The sequence below is a fragment of the Rhodnius prolixus genome, unplaced genomic scaffold (genome assembly GCF_049639745.1).
Source record: "Rhodnius prolixus isolate KJV_2025 unplaced genomic scaffold, Rpr scaffold_2, whole genome shotgun sequence".
NCBI lineage: Eukaryota > Metazoa > Arthropoda > Insecta > Hemiptera > Reduviidae > Rhodnius > Rhodnius prolixus.
The window spans coordinates 23790393-23808882 of record NW_027411592.1 but is presented as its reverse complement, the minus strand read 5'-3'; the positions used below and the strand labels follow the sequence as shown (position 1 = coordinate 23808882).

At 33.0% G+C, this 18490-nt stretch overlaps 1 protein-coding gene across 1 annotated transcript; it reads right to left on the bottom strand.

The window, feature by feature from the left end:
* Positions 1 to 101: 101 nt before the first annotated feature.
* Positions 102 to 18277, bottom strand: LOC141450502 (serine protease inhibitor dipetalogastin-like). Its single transcript, XM_074121003.1, has 8 exons — positions 18212 to 18277; positions 9689 to 9913; positions 8664 to 8816; positions 7097 to 7243; positions 6678 to 6848; positions 4646 to 4831; positions 3610 to 3765; positions 102 to 370 (listed from the first exon to the last, which is right to left on the bottom strand). Exons 1-8 carry the CDS (start codon positions 18255 to 18257, stop codon positions 318 to 320), a joined length of 1137 nt encoding a protein of 378 aa, XP_073977104.1. The 5' UTR covers positions 18258 to 18277; the 3' UTR covers positions 102 to 317.
* Between the last annotated feature and the right edge of the window lie 213 nt (positions 18278 to 18490).

Sequence of the window (18490 nt, the reverse complement as noted above, 5' to 3'; positions counted from 1 at the left end):
GTATATAAATATAATACTTACCCTAATTAAAAAACTCTCAAAGTTTATCATTAAAATACTTCAATTGATTTCAAATTAATTAACAAGTTAAAGTGCATTGATAAGTACATTAGGTTATCCTTTTGTTTATTGCAGCTTTTTATTTTATGACAATGTTCTTTAATATTGCATTTTTCGTTATCAAAAAAAAAAAAAAAGCAAAAAGCGATCGCCAAATGATGTAGATCTAATTTTAGTAGATTCTAGAGATTGCTTAGTTAGATTTAAATGATTTTTTTACTTCGTCAACATCTGCAATTCAAGCATCGGTTCAGCAATTACTTATAACTTAGCTTAATCGCACAGTATCCATCATGCACGTAGTGGACATCTGAAAAAAAAAAGAAAGCATTAATAACCCAGTTAAAAAAAAAAAATGTGTACTTAAGAAACCAGACCAGAATTGAATTTTGAATGCAATATCTTGAACAACATTCAGAAGAATGTACCCTGAGTAAACTACCGTCCCAGTTAGACCGATGGATTTTATTTTAAATCACGAGTAAAACTTCTGCTACAATCCATGCACATAGATCTGACGTGGTATTAATCTTAATAATAATAAAGAAATAAATTAATCTTAAAGAAGCCGAGTTTTAATTCGAAAGAACAATTTTGATGCAGGCGCACCTTGGAGATTTGATAATACTCAGTGTGCTGATTTTTAAAATGATTGGAAAAGAGGGTACTTTCTCTCAATCGTATGAAACCGATCGACCTAGCGATTTATACTACCTAAATGAACAAAGAGAATCCTGCAAATTTTCTGCGAGGCCACGCATTCAATGTTGGCTCTCATTATTAAAATGTATTTCATAATTTGTTTTTGATGACAAAAACAAAAAACAAACAAATGTTTTATGATAAAACTAAATACAAAGATTTGTGATTAAGCAAATTTAAAATTTGATTCTGTTCCAGCTCGAACATAAATGAGAAAATAAGAAATTCAGTTTCAAAACTAAATTTATAATTATTAATTACAATCGTTATAACTTTCTTCTTTTACGAAATTGGAGATTTCATCTTAATGTTATTATTTCTTATAAAATTATTTCTTAATCTTATTATTTCTCGCTATCTGGACAAGTTGCACTTCAACAAGTCAATTGCCAATAATCAAGTAATCAAGCGCCAACTTAAAGAAGAAAAAAAAATTCCAATTCGGCGCGGTACTTATCAACTGAAATAAAGTTGATAGAGAAATTGTTTTAGTAAAAAAACTAGAAGTTTGCACATCTGAACTCGTCCTTCATTCACATAATAACTGATTAATTAAATGATTTTACATTAATTACTGTAATTTTTATTTTCCATTAAATTACTCTATTAAACTATGATAGCAAGATTAATCTTGTACTTCTAGAAGACAATTTTAGGATAGTTCTCAGAAAAACAATAAGAACGCAAAACGAACGCTATTTTGAATTGAAATTCTTACAAACGAGATTTTACGCTTGTTCCGTCAGATTTTCATCTCATCTTCTATTTACATTTTCGCAACAGAGTACTGGAAAGTGCTCGAGGAATTAAGAATATAATTTTCAGAAGAAGAAAAGTGTTAAGCCGCGTACCGTCCTTTCTCGGCGGTACCGTTTGACAGTTCTCCATCTCGCCTTTTTCTATTTCTCTCTCTCTCTCCTTATTCCAATTCTCGTAGTATGCGTTAATTTTCGTTAATCTTTTCCTTTGCTGTCGCCGCCAATATCTTATTTTTCTGCTATTTTGTAGTTTTGTTTATTTCTCAGTTCCCATGGTTTCAACCTTCCCCTTCTCTATCCTCTCTTACCCGTGGGGTTTTTCCGTCTGCTGTAGTTCAGTACGCCGCTGACTCTGTGCAAATAAGTTAGTGCTCCTCAATTCCATACCGCTTCATAACGAGTCGACGTCTGGCCCTGCCCTGCATCAGATATAGTTCGCGACCGCTGGACCAACGCTTCAAGTACAGCTTTTCGTACTTCCGCAACGCTTCATCATCGGCTGCTTCCGGCCCTACGTCACTCGAGTCTGCCTGCTGGTGTACTTCTTACTGCATCTCAGCCTGCTAAGAGACACTTCCACTGATATCTAGCACTTCGCTTCATCCGCATCTAGTGCATTGATTGTACTATTACTTCTTCCTCCTCCGCATCTAGTGCACTTGGTGCACTATTACCCTTCCCTCTTCCGCTTACCTCACTTCCAATTCTAATACGCCTCTTTGGGCTTGAACCCCAATATTCCTTACGCTTCTAGGAGCTCAGCTACACATTACACACACACTTCTTTACACACTTGTTTACCTAAGCTCTTTAATAGTTCCTATTCCCTTCTACCGCTTAATTAGAGAACCTTCGCCGCCTGGCGGATACTGTGTGCGCTCGCTTCCGGTGCGTTAAAGGTAAGTGTTTTCTTGACCATTTTCATTACTAAATATTTTCTTTGTATTTATTTATCCCTCCCCCAAGCACGTATCGATTTAAATTACGTTTACGTCATCTTCCCCTCTCCGCATCTGGGTGTAAGCCTCACGCGCTTACAAAAAGATTTTTAAAAAAGAGTGGTACATAAAATAACCAACTCAAACCTCGGAAATTTAGAATAGTTAAATGGTGGTGAAATTTTTGAAATCTATACTTATAGCATGGAATAAATAATGCCTACAACTGATTCGGAAGCTGAAGCATACTAGCATACTTATTAAAGTAGTGGTATGAAGTTAAGTTAAGAAATGGCAGAAGTGATTAAAAGGTAGCACGAAGTGAGGATGATTTGTTCGCAAGAAAAGAGGAAAAAGAATGTTAAGTAGTTCGGTTCGGTTTTGAAATTGAATCGAGGTTGTGAAAACGAAGTACAATGTAGAAGGGAACAGCTCCGAAAGGCAATTAGGGCACTCAACCCGGTAATACGGAATCAATCTCTGTCAAAAAGTAATTAATAGTGATTCTTATACTGAAAAGTAGAGGCGTCCTTTACGTATGAATCGAAATCCCGGGCCATAAAAGAAGAGAGTGCACAAAGATAAATTCAATAAAAATGATTGATTTGAGAAGGTGTTTGATAGAAAGTGAAGAGATAGAGTAAGAAATGAAGAAAGAATTTAGAAAAGAAGAAAATGGAGGAAAGAGGTAGTGAAATAGAATGGGCAGAAGAATAAAATGAAATCCTCAAAGAAAACTTAGAGGAGCTCCAGGCTGGTAGAGAATTGCGGGAAGTAAAATGGTAGGACACAAAATGGACAATGTGACTAGACGCAAGCCAGCAGAAGGGTGAAGCCGGTTAGTAAGTCAGTAAGTAAGAAGTAGTTAGTAAGTCAGTAAGTAAGAAGCCAGTTAGTAAGTCAGTAAGTAAGAAGCCAGACAGTAAGTAAGTAAGTAAGAAGCCTTAGTAAGTCAGTAAGTAAGAAGCCGGTTAGTAAGTCAGTTAGTAAGAAGTAGTTAGTAAGTCAGTAAGTAAGAAGCCAGACAGTAAGTCAGTAAGTAAGAAGCCGGTTAGTAAATCAGTAAGTAAGTAAGTAAGAAGCCTTAGTAAGTCAGTAAGTAAGAAGCCGGTTAGTAAGTCAGTTAGTAAGCAAGCGGTAGTTTCACATACCAGGATCTCTAGTTCTTGCCACGCAATAAAGTGAGGCCGGATTCGCGTAGGTTACTCCATCGGAGCCACACACTGGCGTCCCAGGTCCGTTTTCATTCGTACGAAAACAGGGCGAATCTAAAGCTTCACATTTACCTGGGTGTAATTCATACAAATCTGAAATAAAAAAATAGATGTATAAGGATAATATAAAGAAAATAATGCTCTGGAAACAAACAAGAAAACAAAACACAATAAATTATTACTCTTTGGCATAGGAATCTAGTCAACTTGCAGTAAGAACTCTAACTCACAGATCAGATTGTGTTTTAAGGCACAGAACTTTATTAGCTAATAAATTTGGAATTCTTTTACTAAAGTGAAAATAAAGACATAGACTAATATGAAAAAAAAATTAAAGTAGAACTATTAATCTGGTTAGAAGAAAACAAAAAACATAGCCAATAAAACATCTTTATAATTAATACATTAATTCGGAAATCAATTCTGATCTATGTATCACATACTTCACTAAGTGGGACTAATGTGATCTAATTAAAATCTCTTTAATCTCTGATCTTTATGAAGTTAATTTAAAAAGTTAGTTAAAAAGAGCCACAATCTACTTTTTATCATTTACACTTTTACTATGACATGGCAATTTTCATTCAACATTGGCTCGCAGTTTGCAGCTTTATCAGATAATAAAATGCTTTTACCAGTTACTAGAGAGCCATTGATACTTGGATTGATTGTGACATACCCGATGTCACATCATCGATAATGGCAACGTTGAAGAGTCAGAAATAAATTACAGTTGCAAGAAACTTTTGAATATTTATTTAGTGAAAGAGAACTCGACCATCCTGGGAGGCAATGTAGTTCGACATTTATTTACTTAATTATTTGCATATAATCTCAAGTTTAATTAGTTTCTTGTTTGTGAACTTCCTCTTAAGAGGTCAGCCAATAGTGACATTTACCTTTTGGATACTACTTTTAAAGTAGTTATGAAAGGCATGCTACAATGACAATCTGATTTGAGAATTACACTTACGTCTGTCTTTGGCGGTATCACACAACAAATGGTCCTCTGATCTGTATGTAAAGCCGTTACTTCCACACGAATAAGTACAATTGATTTCCTGTGGTGAGTGTTGAAGTTTTGAATTTATCTTCGCTGCCTGTTTACAGGCTTCCTGTAATTCTGAATGGCACTCTGAATTGAATTTCGCTGACGCCACTACAACAAACGAAATTAAACAAATTATTGCATACAAGTAACTTAATTATTGGGAGAGATGAAAAATTGTAGAGAAAAGTTTTAAACGAATAAGACCGCAAACTTAACTAGAGCAGGAACTCTTTATTTTAAACAGCAATTTTGTTTTGCATTATTAGCGATTTTCTAGAAATATCGCCATCTAACTACGTAAGTAGACACTAAAATTGTTCCCATAATATTGAATTTTGAGTGTTTGGATGTCCTAATGTGTATTCTCAGAAGTTTACCACTAGATACTCAGTGTGAAGAGGATTATCAAATTTAAACAATTACAAACTGATTCAGCTGGAAGTGTGGTGATATTTTTTACTTTTAACTGTTTTTTTCAAAATACTTAACCAAATCTATTAGTTAGTTTTATTTGAAACATTTTCGAGAATGTATATTTGGGAGTTTTGTGCAACTTGAGACCAGAGTCCTTTCAAACAGCTGGCCACAACGTACCATTACTTCCTAGTAGGTGATACATGCAAGAAGTAAACTCTTTTCTTTTCAAATAACTTTATTGAAATTTACAACTGCAGGCGCATTGCCCTTGCAACACGTAAACCAGATGACTTGACATGTCATAAGAGAGGAGTTACTATCTTCAGTAAATTATTGAACTTCATCATCATGTAAATCGCAGGGCCAGCGCCTGCGTTTTCTCAGCAAAAGACAAAGATTAAAGCTGGTCAATGAGAGGGATGTGATGTGCAAAAAGGTGAGAGAGAAGCTTCTAGTAACCGATGGAGATTAGGTCTTGAATAAAAGGTATTTTAAGATGGAAATGTATGGCTTTGCAAGAAATTTATCATGGAGCATTGGTTATACTGTAGAGTTTAGGATCGGTAGGTGTTGGAATGCTTGGCTAAACCACCGCAGTTCAAGTCCGAAAGTCCAAATAGGTATCAGCAACGCTTTATATAAGTATTTTGCGGTTTAGCCAAGTAGCCTTGCCAGAAGAAATTAAAATTAAGTAAAAATTCTGCATCAGAATGCGTGCATGTAGATTCAAACCTTTACAGCTGTAACTGGATAAAGCTGTTTTCTCCGAAATAAATTATTATTCAATAATAGTAGCTTTAGTGAGCTTAAGATTTTGGTATGTACAAATTATAAGTTGTAAGACAGTATGAAGTAAGGAGCTAACTTACTAACCTAGTACCTGTATTGAAATAAGTGTGATACAGTAACACTATGATGAACACGCCAGTCACATTAACAGTTCTGATATACCTATTTCTTTAAATGCGTTGTTATCTCGGACACAAACAGCTTAAAAGGCAGAAACTTAATAAACGTTACGGACTTCTCAAGAGACTCCCTTGGAGCTCAATCTACTCAGACAGTTCGTAACAATCTCACAACACTACTCAGGCCGATATGGAAACACGGAGCAGAATGGTTGGGCTCTGTCATGGTCCCTTCTTCTTCCTAATTTTCTTTCTTCCTAATCAATCCTAAAGAGTTTTAGGGCCTGCTAGTATCTCCTACCACATATTCTACTTGTAGCCGCCTGTATAGTACATATTATGTTCCATTTGCTATTTATTGAAAATAGCATGTACAGATGCAGATATATTGAAATACTACTTTAAGCAATACTAGTTTATCAGTTTTAAGCCCAGTAAGTAAGCACTAGACTAAGACTTAAGGCCCTACATTTTTTCGTAGTTAATATTTCTGCCATGCAAGGTGGTTAATAAATTTCCTACTTGAATTCGTCGTCAAAGACTTTGTCAGCTAAGGTATTCCATTTGTTACAAACTTAAAAGATAAATAAACAAAAAATAATGGAACTTATCATAACCAAAGTACTCACACGGCCTGTTGCAGATAAATACAAAAGGGTTCGGACACGTTTTGCCATCCGTCGAACAAATCGGATTCCATTCATAATGTTCCTTGGCAACGGCACAAATCTTCTCTCTAGATCTGTAAACATTCTTCACTTCTTCCACCGTACACCCTCCTAGATGTTTTATGTAAATGTCTGAAACATTAATTAGATATTCAATTAATTTTTCTTACTAATATCTTACTAGATAAAACATCTAAGATTGAAAGAAGTAATAATAAAGTTGAATTGAAGGAAATCTCATTGCTCAGGATAAAACTGGGATTGTACTGATGTTTTCCAAACTTTTGCACGAATTAACAAAATAATGTTTTCAGATTTTTAGCAAGTATTCTTAAAAAATAAAAATAAACAGTTTCTTCTTTAAAAAGAAATATTCTTACCAGAATGATAATATCTGAGACATCTTACAGCATCCGCAGTGGCAAATGTTTTTCCAATACTTGTACACACTTTTTCATCTTTTTTTACATTTCTTGGCCGACAAGGATCTACCCTCTCACAGGGCTCTTTTTTCGCCACAGTTATCACTAGAGAGTAAAGTACTATTAACTTATGAAAGATAATTGCTAGAAATTAATCAAAAGGTTCGGCCAGTGGATATGATATTTACATTGTATATACAATTTATGATATATACATTTATAAAAAGAGATTTCATGTTTCAGCGCAGATGAAACCTCCAGAGTTAATTGGCGATTCTAAATTTAGAATAAAGAAAACTTAATTGAAAAGCTAAGGAAAAATAAATTTAATACAAAAATCCCAAACTGAATGCAAACTAAATGTTTATGGTCAATAGAAAAAGTGTCATTGGCCAACTACATTATGCTTTCATCGACAATAATTTTTATCTAAAACAGAGAAAGTTGTTTAGATAAATAGATTTCAGATAGAAGGAATTAATAATTTCTTCTTTCTTAACTGTCGATTCAAGCTGTGCATTAACAATAAAAACCAGAAATGCATCTATTTAACTGAAACTTTCTTAAATATGTCTTAACAGAAGAGAAGAAAAGGTGACGAATTTTATAAATTGATTTTGGCATCAATATGTAGCTAAAATTTTGAGAGGATCAAGGATCAGAAATGATCTAACAAGAAATCAGAAAAAAATGACTCCATTTCTTTCCATTTACTTTAAATTAATAGATAAGAAATATATTTAAATAACAAATAGTGTAATAACATATACCAATGACGTACTACATCTCTTATTAACTTTATACACAGAGCACCTGCATTGAATATTGAGCTTATTTTTCCAAAATACCTAATGTAAGTTAATTTCTCCTGAGATACATACATTTGGACAGAATAAATGAGAGGATTTTTTATCAATTTTGTTTATGTTGAAACATATAAAGCCTATTGCATTTAGTTCTAACTTTCTGGCTTACAGATGGCCCTTGGATGTTGGGTTGATTTATGTTGGTATAAAGGTTTATTGGTATCCTTGGTGATATCCAGCTTACTTCATTAATCGTAATCTAAAAACCTGAGATAGCCAATTTTATATTTTAATGTACTGTCATAGCAACTAGTCCTAGTGAAACATTGCAGATTGGAGTAAACGCATAACATTATGAAGAAGTGCATAGTTTGTAGCCAGATTCTTTTCAATGGCATGACTTCATCAACATAGATTTAGAAGTATTTGGAATATTCTGTATCTTTTTGAATTGTCCATCAGTAACAACTTTCCTTCCATTCTCTTAATAATGGAAGAGTTGTTGTTGCAGTGACTTAGGGATGGGTAATTCAAGATTACCCCCCGAAACGCTAAGATCTCAAAGGAAGTAGCCAGTTTTCCAGGATTCTCCTAATCTAATCCTGGTTCATTCTTAGCAATAATTTTTGAAGATTTAATTGTGAAATATTATTGCAATATCATTGCATATTTGTTAGGCTAATTGTTGAAGTATTAATTAACAGAAAGTGTTTAGCAACCTTCTTGAGTCTTATTAGCTTGACACAGAAGAGCTTCTACGTTAGCGTAAGTGTTGTTATCAGAGCCGCAGACAGGACGGTATAGAGGTGACCATGGACAGTCGTTAGTGTGGCCACTTTCTGCACAAGGTCCTTGTGATGTAGCTTCAACTTCTGAAAAACAATAATCGATTATTTTACTGCAAGAACATGTTCTTACTGCTTCCAAGGAGAAATCCTAATTTACTACTTTTCCTGCTTACTATTATCTATGGAGATAGAAAAATTAATTTCTGACTAATCTATATTATTGTTGATTTTAGCCGTCATAGCCGTGATTTCTTTTTTTGCTTGTGCGATATAAAAACTGATGGAAATTTCTAATGTGGAAGTCAAATTCTCTTGACCGACTTCATGAAACCAAAGTCTGCAGATTGAGGAGAGCCGGAAAACGGTCAGAAGTTAAGAAAAGAAGCAAATTAAGGCGAATAAAGTCCACTCGGCACGCCCGGATTAACACCTAGTCAATCACGTAATTTGATTTCCTCGGAATTAATGATCTAATGATGCACGCTTTTAAAAATAATTCTAAGTGAAAATATGTAGGCCTTTAATTGCTTCTATCAGAAATACGGGTAATTTGAATAAAAAAAGGGATATACGCTGAATGTTTACCTCCTTAATCCCTATTATTAATTGTAAATTGGGTTAATTTAAAGCAAATTATTGGCTAAAAAAGGAGTTCACTAATTAGAGACATTGTCCATGCGATAGGAGTAAAGGGCTCTCATGTTTCTTTAGAATGCAACTAGCCAATATCTCCACTAAATCGAGAACATCTTCGTAAGACTGAAATTCGCCGTAGTATGTACGAATTAGCTTTTCAACTGCGAAGTAATTTCTCAAAAAGGACGTTACATTCTTAAACATGACCATAAGTTACGTTGATTTTGATTTCTTTGAATTTAAAGAGATATTGACTTAAGGAAGTTGGTTGAAATAAGAGCTGTTGTAATTATCTTGATGAACTTGTAGTTTATACTCACTTTCTGACGAGCTTTTTCCAAAATTGATACAATGCAAGTACAGTACATTGTTGTAAGTTAAAGAGTCATTGCCGCACACCGGTCCGCCGAACAGATGAGGCGTATTGTACTTTTCACAATCGGCAAATATAATTTCTAGTTCTTCTGGATTAGTAGTTTTGGGTAGATGATAGTCTTTACCCATGTATCCAGAACTGAGCTGAAGAACTATTGAGAAACTCCAATCTGAAATTTTGAAAAAAATTTCAGTCACTTTTGCTCTGAGTTTGCCTTCTTTTAGCCAAAGATTCTTTCATTAAGATTGATTTCTTGAAAGTTATTTCCGGCCTCGATAATTGATTTGTGAGAATAAAGTATACTCAAAATCAAGAAATTGCAAAACAAATTAAAAAAAAAAAACAAATTTCTCTAGCAATTCACCGGAATGGTTGCTTTAATCACAATCTTTTGGAAGAAAACTGAACATGGAGGGGAAATTGCCAAAAAAAAAAGAAAAATACTCAGGGGCCATTTGGGTTTACCTGAGAAAGCAATGGTGAGTTTGGTACCAAATAAAAAAGATTTTTAGAATAATTTTGGTGGCCTTAAAGAATTAATAGGTACCAAAGGATTTGGTGATAAGTTGATAAGGGTGACTAAATAAGTTTCTTGTTTGTAATTAGTGTACACGCTGTGTCCCATAGACAGTCGATGGCAACTCGTATGAGTCGATTCTACAATTTAAAAAAAAGAATCAGAATTAAAATGGCTATCTAAAAATTCATGAGATTGTTTGACTAAGTAGAAAATCTCTTTAGAAGAATGACAAACACCAATAGGAAGAAAGTTGTGAAAGTAATCCTAAGAATTAATTAAGTACGTGAGAAACTCGACCGAATGTATAAGATAATTACAGTTTAATACAAACGACAAACCAGTCTACACTGAAATTGGCTGTTAGCACAATGCGTTAATGTCTCTTATTTTACTTTATTTTATTCAATTCTGCATTAATTATGACGTTCCCTTAGAACAATTACTAAATAAAAACTATAGTGTTAATGCAATTACAGAAAAAGTAAAAGAAAAATTAATTATTCAGTATAGGTTGAACGCACAAAAAAGCTGTAATCACAAATTGTATAAAAGTGTATTATTATGTTGTGGCAGAATTCCTGTGTGTGGTAATTTAGATTCAGTGGCTATCAGTTGGGTTATTAAGTGTAGAGGGGAACTATTGTACTTAAATAATTATAAATTTAATAACGATATTAAATTATGCTCCTTGTGTAATTTACAGAGATGTGAGGATGTTTTTCATTTTGTCTGTGTGTGCCCTATTTTAAAAGGTCTGAGATATGTACATTTTATGAAATATGAATTGGATTGCGATGAATTTATAGACCTGCTAACCAATGAAAACAGATGGCCTAGTTTGGTGTCTTACTGTAAGCAAGCTTGGTGTTATAGATTCACTTTAATCCGAGAATTTAATTATTAATCCAAACCGTCTAATGTCTTATTGGCGCCCAAGATAATAGTTTAATTTTCTGTTTTATTTTATTATATTTTATTTTGTGCTACTTTATTTTTATATTTTCTCTTTTCTCTCTTCTACTTTGCTTTCTAATCTTGATTACGATGAAATTGCTAATAAATCAAGATGTAATTTAATTTAAACATTTTTTAAAGTTACTTCTGTATTTAAATTAGATCTTTATTTGTTTATTTATTTATTGTACATGCAGCAAAACACAGCAACCCTCTGACGGTCAAAAGACCAAGAGAACTGTCTGTCGCTTTTCTATTGTAATAATATCTTATGTAAATATTATCCAAAATAAAGACAATATTATTATTATTATTACTTTATTTTATTCGTAGACAGCGAAGGGATTACCATCAGATCAATTTTCGATTTTGAGTTCTCATATTCATTTTTCGGTCCTCTGAGTACGATAAAAGGTAAGGAGTTCTTACAAATAGGCTGGTGAGAAGGTATCTGAGAGTGTGATTGTATTGGACAGCATAATCCAAAACAGCTGGAAGTTCAGATTTGGTATATCTTCTTCGGTGTCACAGTGCAATAAACAGTACTGACACACAATAAGCCAATCTTCTAAGTTTCGCGAGCACTCGATCTACATCGTTTGTTTGAAATTGGTTGAAGCTTCAATGGTCATTACGCGAGTGTGGATGGAACCAATCTAGGTTGGTCATTGTACTAAAACCACCCTCTTTCTTTCGAGGTTTCTTTCTAAGCTGTGAAAAGTCTGTGTGTGTGTGTGTGAAGCCTAGTTTTTTTTTCCAGAAAACCAACATGCTAGCACCATCTGCTTCCCAAAAAATGTCTTCTAACTTCTAAGAAGTACTCTAGGGTTAACTCAATGTTAATAAATTCAATATTAATTACTCTGTGAGCGAAATCAGTCTCAATAGGAATTTGGGCCAAACGAAGAAGATGGAGTCCCAGTGCTCGAATAGACTTCTACACCCAGTAGATGGCAATTGGCTGATTGGTACAGATTGGAGCTCAAACGAGAAAATATTCTGATTTCGAAAAGTTTTAGTGTCAAAACAGGTATTTCTGTATAAAAGGTGCAGTCAGCGCTATCTCTGGACTAACAATCATACTACATAGAGAAACATAATTGGGAATATGCCTGGCTGCAAACTTTATCTTCGAATAGACAATTTCCGAGTCTGCCAGTTTTTATTTCAGGCTTAAGCGACTAGAAATCCCAGCAAGATGTTGTGACTGCTACACGCCGATTCTCTTGAATCACTTCTTCAACTCATTTTGAAGATGTCATCGCTTGCTGACCCATTCTATGACTTACCACTTAATTCAAGTATTCACTGAGGTCATTTTTATTGAATGAATAATACAGTGTTGTAGACTAATTCATAATTATTGTATATTTGGATTTGTAAATCACTTACTGGAAACATTTATGTTCAAAATATTATTGTTATCTTTTTAAATCCATTGCCCTTATTATTTAGTATTATTTTGGTTAAATTCATTTTATTTTATATTGCATTGTACTATTATTATCATTATTTTTATTACATTAATCGCTTTTTCTTTTTTTCTCGTCTGTAAAAGTAATACTTTTCATTTTCAATTTTTCTATTTCTTGTTATTGATTAGTTTGTTTTTGTTTGTCAAACCCACCCCATCTGTATTGTACAACTATGTAAACGGATGTAAAAATAAATAAATAAATAATTCAAGTATTCCACGAAACATCTCTTGCTCCAAAGCCTAAAGACATAACTATAGACGGCTAAATTTATTCTTTTTAATACATCTCCACTGAAGCAACACCTTCAGCTGGCCAGAAATTGACGATTGCAAGTTACTTAATAATCGCATAACTTCCTTTTGGTTTTATTTCTAACCAATAGCAAAACGTCTTTCACGGAGAAAGTTCACAAGTTACTTAATAATCGCATAACTTCCTTTTGGTTTTATTTCTAACCAATAGCAAAACGTCTTTCACGGAGAAAGTTCACAAGTTACTTAATAATCGCATAACTTCCTTTTGGTTTTATTTCTAACCAATAGCAAAACGTCTTTCACGGAGAAAGTTCACAAGTTACTTAATAATCGCATAACTTCCTTTTGGTTTTATTTCTAACCAATAGCAAAACGTCTTTCACGGAGAAAGTTCACAAGTTACTTAATAATCGCATAACTTCCTTTTGGTTTTATTTCTAACCAATAGCAAAACGTCTTTCACGGAGAAAGTTCACAAATTTCTTGCGAATCGTAACGTTTACTCAGTCAGTTCAAGAAAAAGAACAAATTATCAAAAAGAAATCTTCAAATTCGCTGTTTTCAAGAAATCTGCAAACGAATCAAGAAAAAATAAATAAAAGCTTGCTCTTTAATTAAAATGAAAAAAAAAAGTTGGAGATAAATTTTGTTAGTTCCATAAGATATGCAAATGAAGCCCACGGATGGAGATAGATTTTGAAAATTCGCTACCAATGGCTGCCTCTCTTTTAGACAAACAGTATTTTAAAGATATTCTCTCACTTTTATAAAAATCATTAATTTACTCATGATATGTAAAAATTGAATTCATCAATGCACAGCTCTCAGTATAAATGTTGTTTTGATTGTAATTCTAAGCCTAAATCCTTCTTACAGTTGATATCAGTTTTCAAATGTGACGTTTTATCTCTAAGCTAAGAATCTTTGGTAAACATATTTTGAAACATACCATTCGTATTCTAATAATTTTTGCATTTTTTCCAAAATTGTGAGGAAGACTTATTTCCTCATTGCTGGCAACTGATTCCTCAGTTTGACTCTAGGTCGGAGTTTAATAATAGCTTATATTATATTTTTACTCAGTAATGTAGCTAAAATTTGTACTTCACAAGATATGCCTTTAAATATCTTTTTTATTGACAGACATATTAAGCTAAGCTAAGATAATGTCACAATAGTTAGTATTTATTGCTTTCTAATTTTTCTAGCCTCTTTCTGTTTATGTTGTAGAATAGTATAGCTTTTATTTTTGTTTATTTCATGGTAGGTAGTTTATTATTTTTCATTTTATTTGTGTATTTATTTACTTTTTATAAATTAGTATCTTTTAACTAACCTTGCATTTAGTGAACCCTGGCTCCGAAGTGTATGTTCAAGTACGCGGATATTCAGAAAGCCTTACTAACTGTCTAACCGGCACAACCTAACTGTCATGCGTGATGCCGCCATTACATGGATGTAGGGGCCCGCCTTCATCAGTATTAAACGTGATACTCCATAACTTCTCCATAACTCTCGCTCCTTAATTAACAGGAAGTTGCTGCTATCGTGCCTCATTTTCCAAATTTCATTTTCCTCAGAATACAAAGAGCTCTTTTTTCCCCCCTTGGCATAAGGAATGTTGACTTACTCCTATGAAACGAAATTAAAATAATAACCAAATAATCAAAATTATAACAAAAACTTGCAGTTTGTACCGATTTCGTATTTTATCCAGATCCTACAAAGATCCCAAAACAAGATTTAAGCGAACTGACGGACTGAAATTTTTAATTTGTGTAATTTCAATAAAAGAAAAAGGTCCATAAAGAAAATTTTTATCGTATTAGAATGAGTATTACATTTTCTTCATATTTCAAATTGTAGTTTCTGCTTTGCTATTTGTGTCAACTCTGCTAAAGTGTGTACAATTATGGTACTCGTTTACCTCTATAATTGAGTTTTCTAGCTGTATTTATGAAGGAAAAGTAAGGTGATAAATATTAGGTTCTTTACATTTCCTTCATATTCAGGGCAGGCTTCAGGTGTTTGTGGGCCCTAGGGCGACAGAGCCTCAGTGGGCCCCTTTTTGGAGGATATCATGTGGCGACAGCCAACCAGAAAATTATTCAGTAAAAAGCCGAAATAAATATATAGGCCACTCCTCCGGACGCTATTCTGAAGATTAGCCATCGTCTTCATTAGCATTCATTCTGTTTAAAACCATGTATCTTGTTCTTTGTTGATTCAACTTCTTGATTCGCATTAATTGCACCTTCTGGGACTTCAACTCAGAGGGGGGCGTAAGCACCGGGGCTTCTAGAGGCCCGGGTAAGCCGGAGGCTGACAGCCCTGCTATTCCATCTCTCCCATAATTATTAATAAACTGAAATAGAAATTCTAATCTTTCCAGTCAAACTAGACGAGAATTCCTTAATTTTCCTTTTATTTTGCAATCGTAACTTCAAATTCAGGCTACCCTGTCGGAGTACCCGGTTTGTACAATCCAATTCACGACTTAGTAGTTTATCTTTTGAATATCAGTCGTATTATTATTTAAGTCAAATGCCTTTTTTCTATTATAATCATTTTTTTATATAAAGAAAAATAGAAATGGTTCCTTGTTTTTGCATAAGTCATATATGCAGTTGAAGCAGCAATTTTGTGGTGAATATTTTTTTATTGGCCCTATAACTTTATTTGAACCATTGTGGTCTTTGAATGTGTTTGTAGTCTTTTTATTCGATTGATTTAGAAGTTTATTGGGTAACCGTGTTTATTGTGAGTCGGACGTCCAGCCATTACTTGACATCAGTAATGAACATAAGTTAATTATTTCTGAGGAATTTGATTTAAGAAATACAATTTAGAATAGTTGGTTTAGAATTTAGAATAGAATAGTTGAATAGAATAGTTAGAATGTTTGTTACATTAAGAGAAAATATTGTGATTAAAGAATACTTATTGATAAGCCGATTACTTTAATATCAAATTATAGTCCACCAGACGATATTAGTTTTTTGAATAGAGTTTTTGTGATTGAAGCAAATATTCCTTTACAGGATATAGGCGTACAGGCCATAAACGAGTGTACTTCCGTCCATATCGAAGATTCAGATACTGAATAGTTATGTACAATAGAAGGAAGTATTATAAAAGACGTTACCGCATACCGAGGAGATTTTCTGGTGGTCAGAATTATTCAAAGATGTTTTTGAAATTCGAATTACCATTACAAAAGAATTGAAGACAAATGAAGGAGAAAATGGTAAAAGAATGAAGAAAATAATCCCAATCATTCCGGTCAAACTAGACGAAAATTCCTTAATTTTCATTTTATTTTGCAATCGTAACTTCAAATTCAGGCTACCCGGTGTGTACTTTCCACTTCTGACTTAGTAATTAAACGTATATAGCAGAAATATCAATTTTTCCATTAATTTTGCAATCTTGACTTCAAATTTGGTCTACGCTCTGTGTATAATCCTACTACGGCTTAGTTATTGATCACTTTAAGCAAAAATCACATTCTTTTGTTTAGTACTAAACGAGGATTGTTTTGTGATGCTAATTCAAAATCCCCGTCAGAAATGGATTGTACGCAAAGGGGAGCTTCTAATAAAAGGCTAGTCTCAGTTTTTAATACGCCGAAGAAGAAGTCAAATACAATTGTTCAAAACTAGTCAAGAATTATTTTAATTTTGCAATTATTTTGTAGTGGTAATTCGAAATTCAGGAGAGAATTGGATGGTACAAACAGGGTAACCCGAATTTGTAGTTAAAATTGCAAAATTAATGGAAAATTAAAGAGTTTTCGCTTAGTTTACCGGAAAGATAGAGATTTCGGCTTCAGTGTATTAATGTTAATTTGTATTAATTAATCAGTAATGAAGCTCACACAGAATTTGGTTCTATTTTTGTTCTCTATTTATTTTTATTCTATTTTATTATTTTTCTCTGTGTAATCAGAATTTAATTTAATTTCAGTAGGTATATATAAGGATTTATAAAAGAAATAAAAATGAAAAATAAAGTTAAAAATACAAAAGAAAGGAAAAATGGTATTATTATAATTTATTTTTTTGTAATTTTTTGGAATAAAGGCTTTATTTATTTATAATGAAGCTCACACAGCGGCCTAAACCGCCAAGAGATAAAGAGCCCCTCAAACAGTCAGTAGGTAATTTGGATAGGCTACTTATTGAAATGTTTGATCTTAATCAATCAATAACAAATAATAGGTGGGAACGAAAACAAGTTTCGCACTCGTTAATTAATACCAACTGATGAAAAGTGTGTAATATGTGTAAGCAATCAATTTCATTCAATAAATTCATACTTTGAAAGATTTGTGCAGAACGAGTATTGTTAAATATTCAGTTTTTGAGTTATAAAATTTTAGAAACAAAGAAGTTTAGAGTAATTCTATTCTACTTATGCACTTACTTTAGTCCATTGGGATAAAAAATAATTTAAAAGTGAAACATAACATATCTAAAGTATAAATGCTAAAGCGAAAAACTGACAATTTTCGGCGAGTTTTCTCTTTTTTAAATTGTTTTACGGACTTTAGTCTTTATATTTGAAGATCTAGGATTTAAAGCCAGAGCAACGAAATAAAGCACTGCTTGGTGACAAGCACAAGTACTAATATACGTGTGTATATTACGTACGTTCTCGTACTCGTACGTAGTTTAACGTAATCATAAAATGAGATGCTTGTCGGACAGTATTAACTAAGGTTTCCAGCGAAAGTCAAGTTTATCTAAATTAATATTGCACAGGAAATTCCGTGTTTTGTGGAGGATTTGAGATCATCTGAATACATAGCCTTTTTCGATAAAAATATCTCAAAATTCGTAATTCAATTTGAACACTGTCATTAAGGATTCTAAAAGACTTTTGCCGGAACATTGAATGAATGTTTCCAGTCATATTCAAAACTTAGAAGTTTTTAAGCCAACGTATTATTTGAAGAACTGTTTTATTATTATGAAAAATACGACTTAAGTCATTAATTTGTAAGATATTTTGTAAAGTATTTTATCATCAATAATATTTTAGTAATAAACGATCTTAGGAAGTATAAATTTGCTCAGGACATTAGAGGCTGCGGTAGTGTGGCCCTTGATCAACCGTCGGGAAACCGAAAGGTTAGGCACCCCTTGATCAAATGGCGCACTAACCAGAATTACAAGATGAAATCAAACTGATGCATCATGATCTAAATAAACTGATATGAATGATAAGGTTGTGAAAACATATGCATAAAAATAACTCACATAAAAAATTGCATTGATAAAGCGGCAACATGGTGCAGTAAAACATGAGTTAGCTCAGAGAATGAAAGGCACTTCATGATCCAGAAAAGAAATCGATTCTTATTTATAAGCCCCATTATTTAAAAAAAAAAAGAATAATGAAATCAATAAAGTAGCCTTATACATACAATAATTAACTATTCTGTTCGATTACAAAAAGAAAATTATTTCCTTTATATTTTCATTGTTTTAAATTAACCATATTAGCTGGAATTGTTTTATAAACCGTCAAGGCTTTAC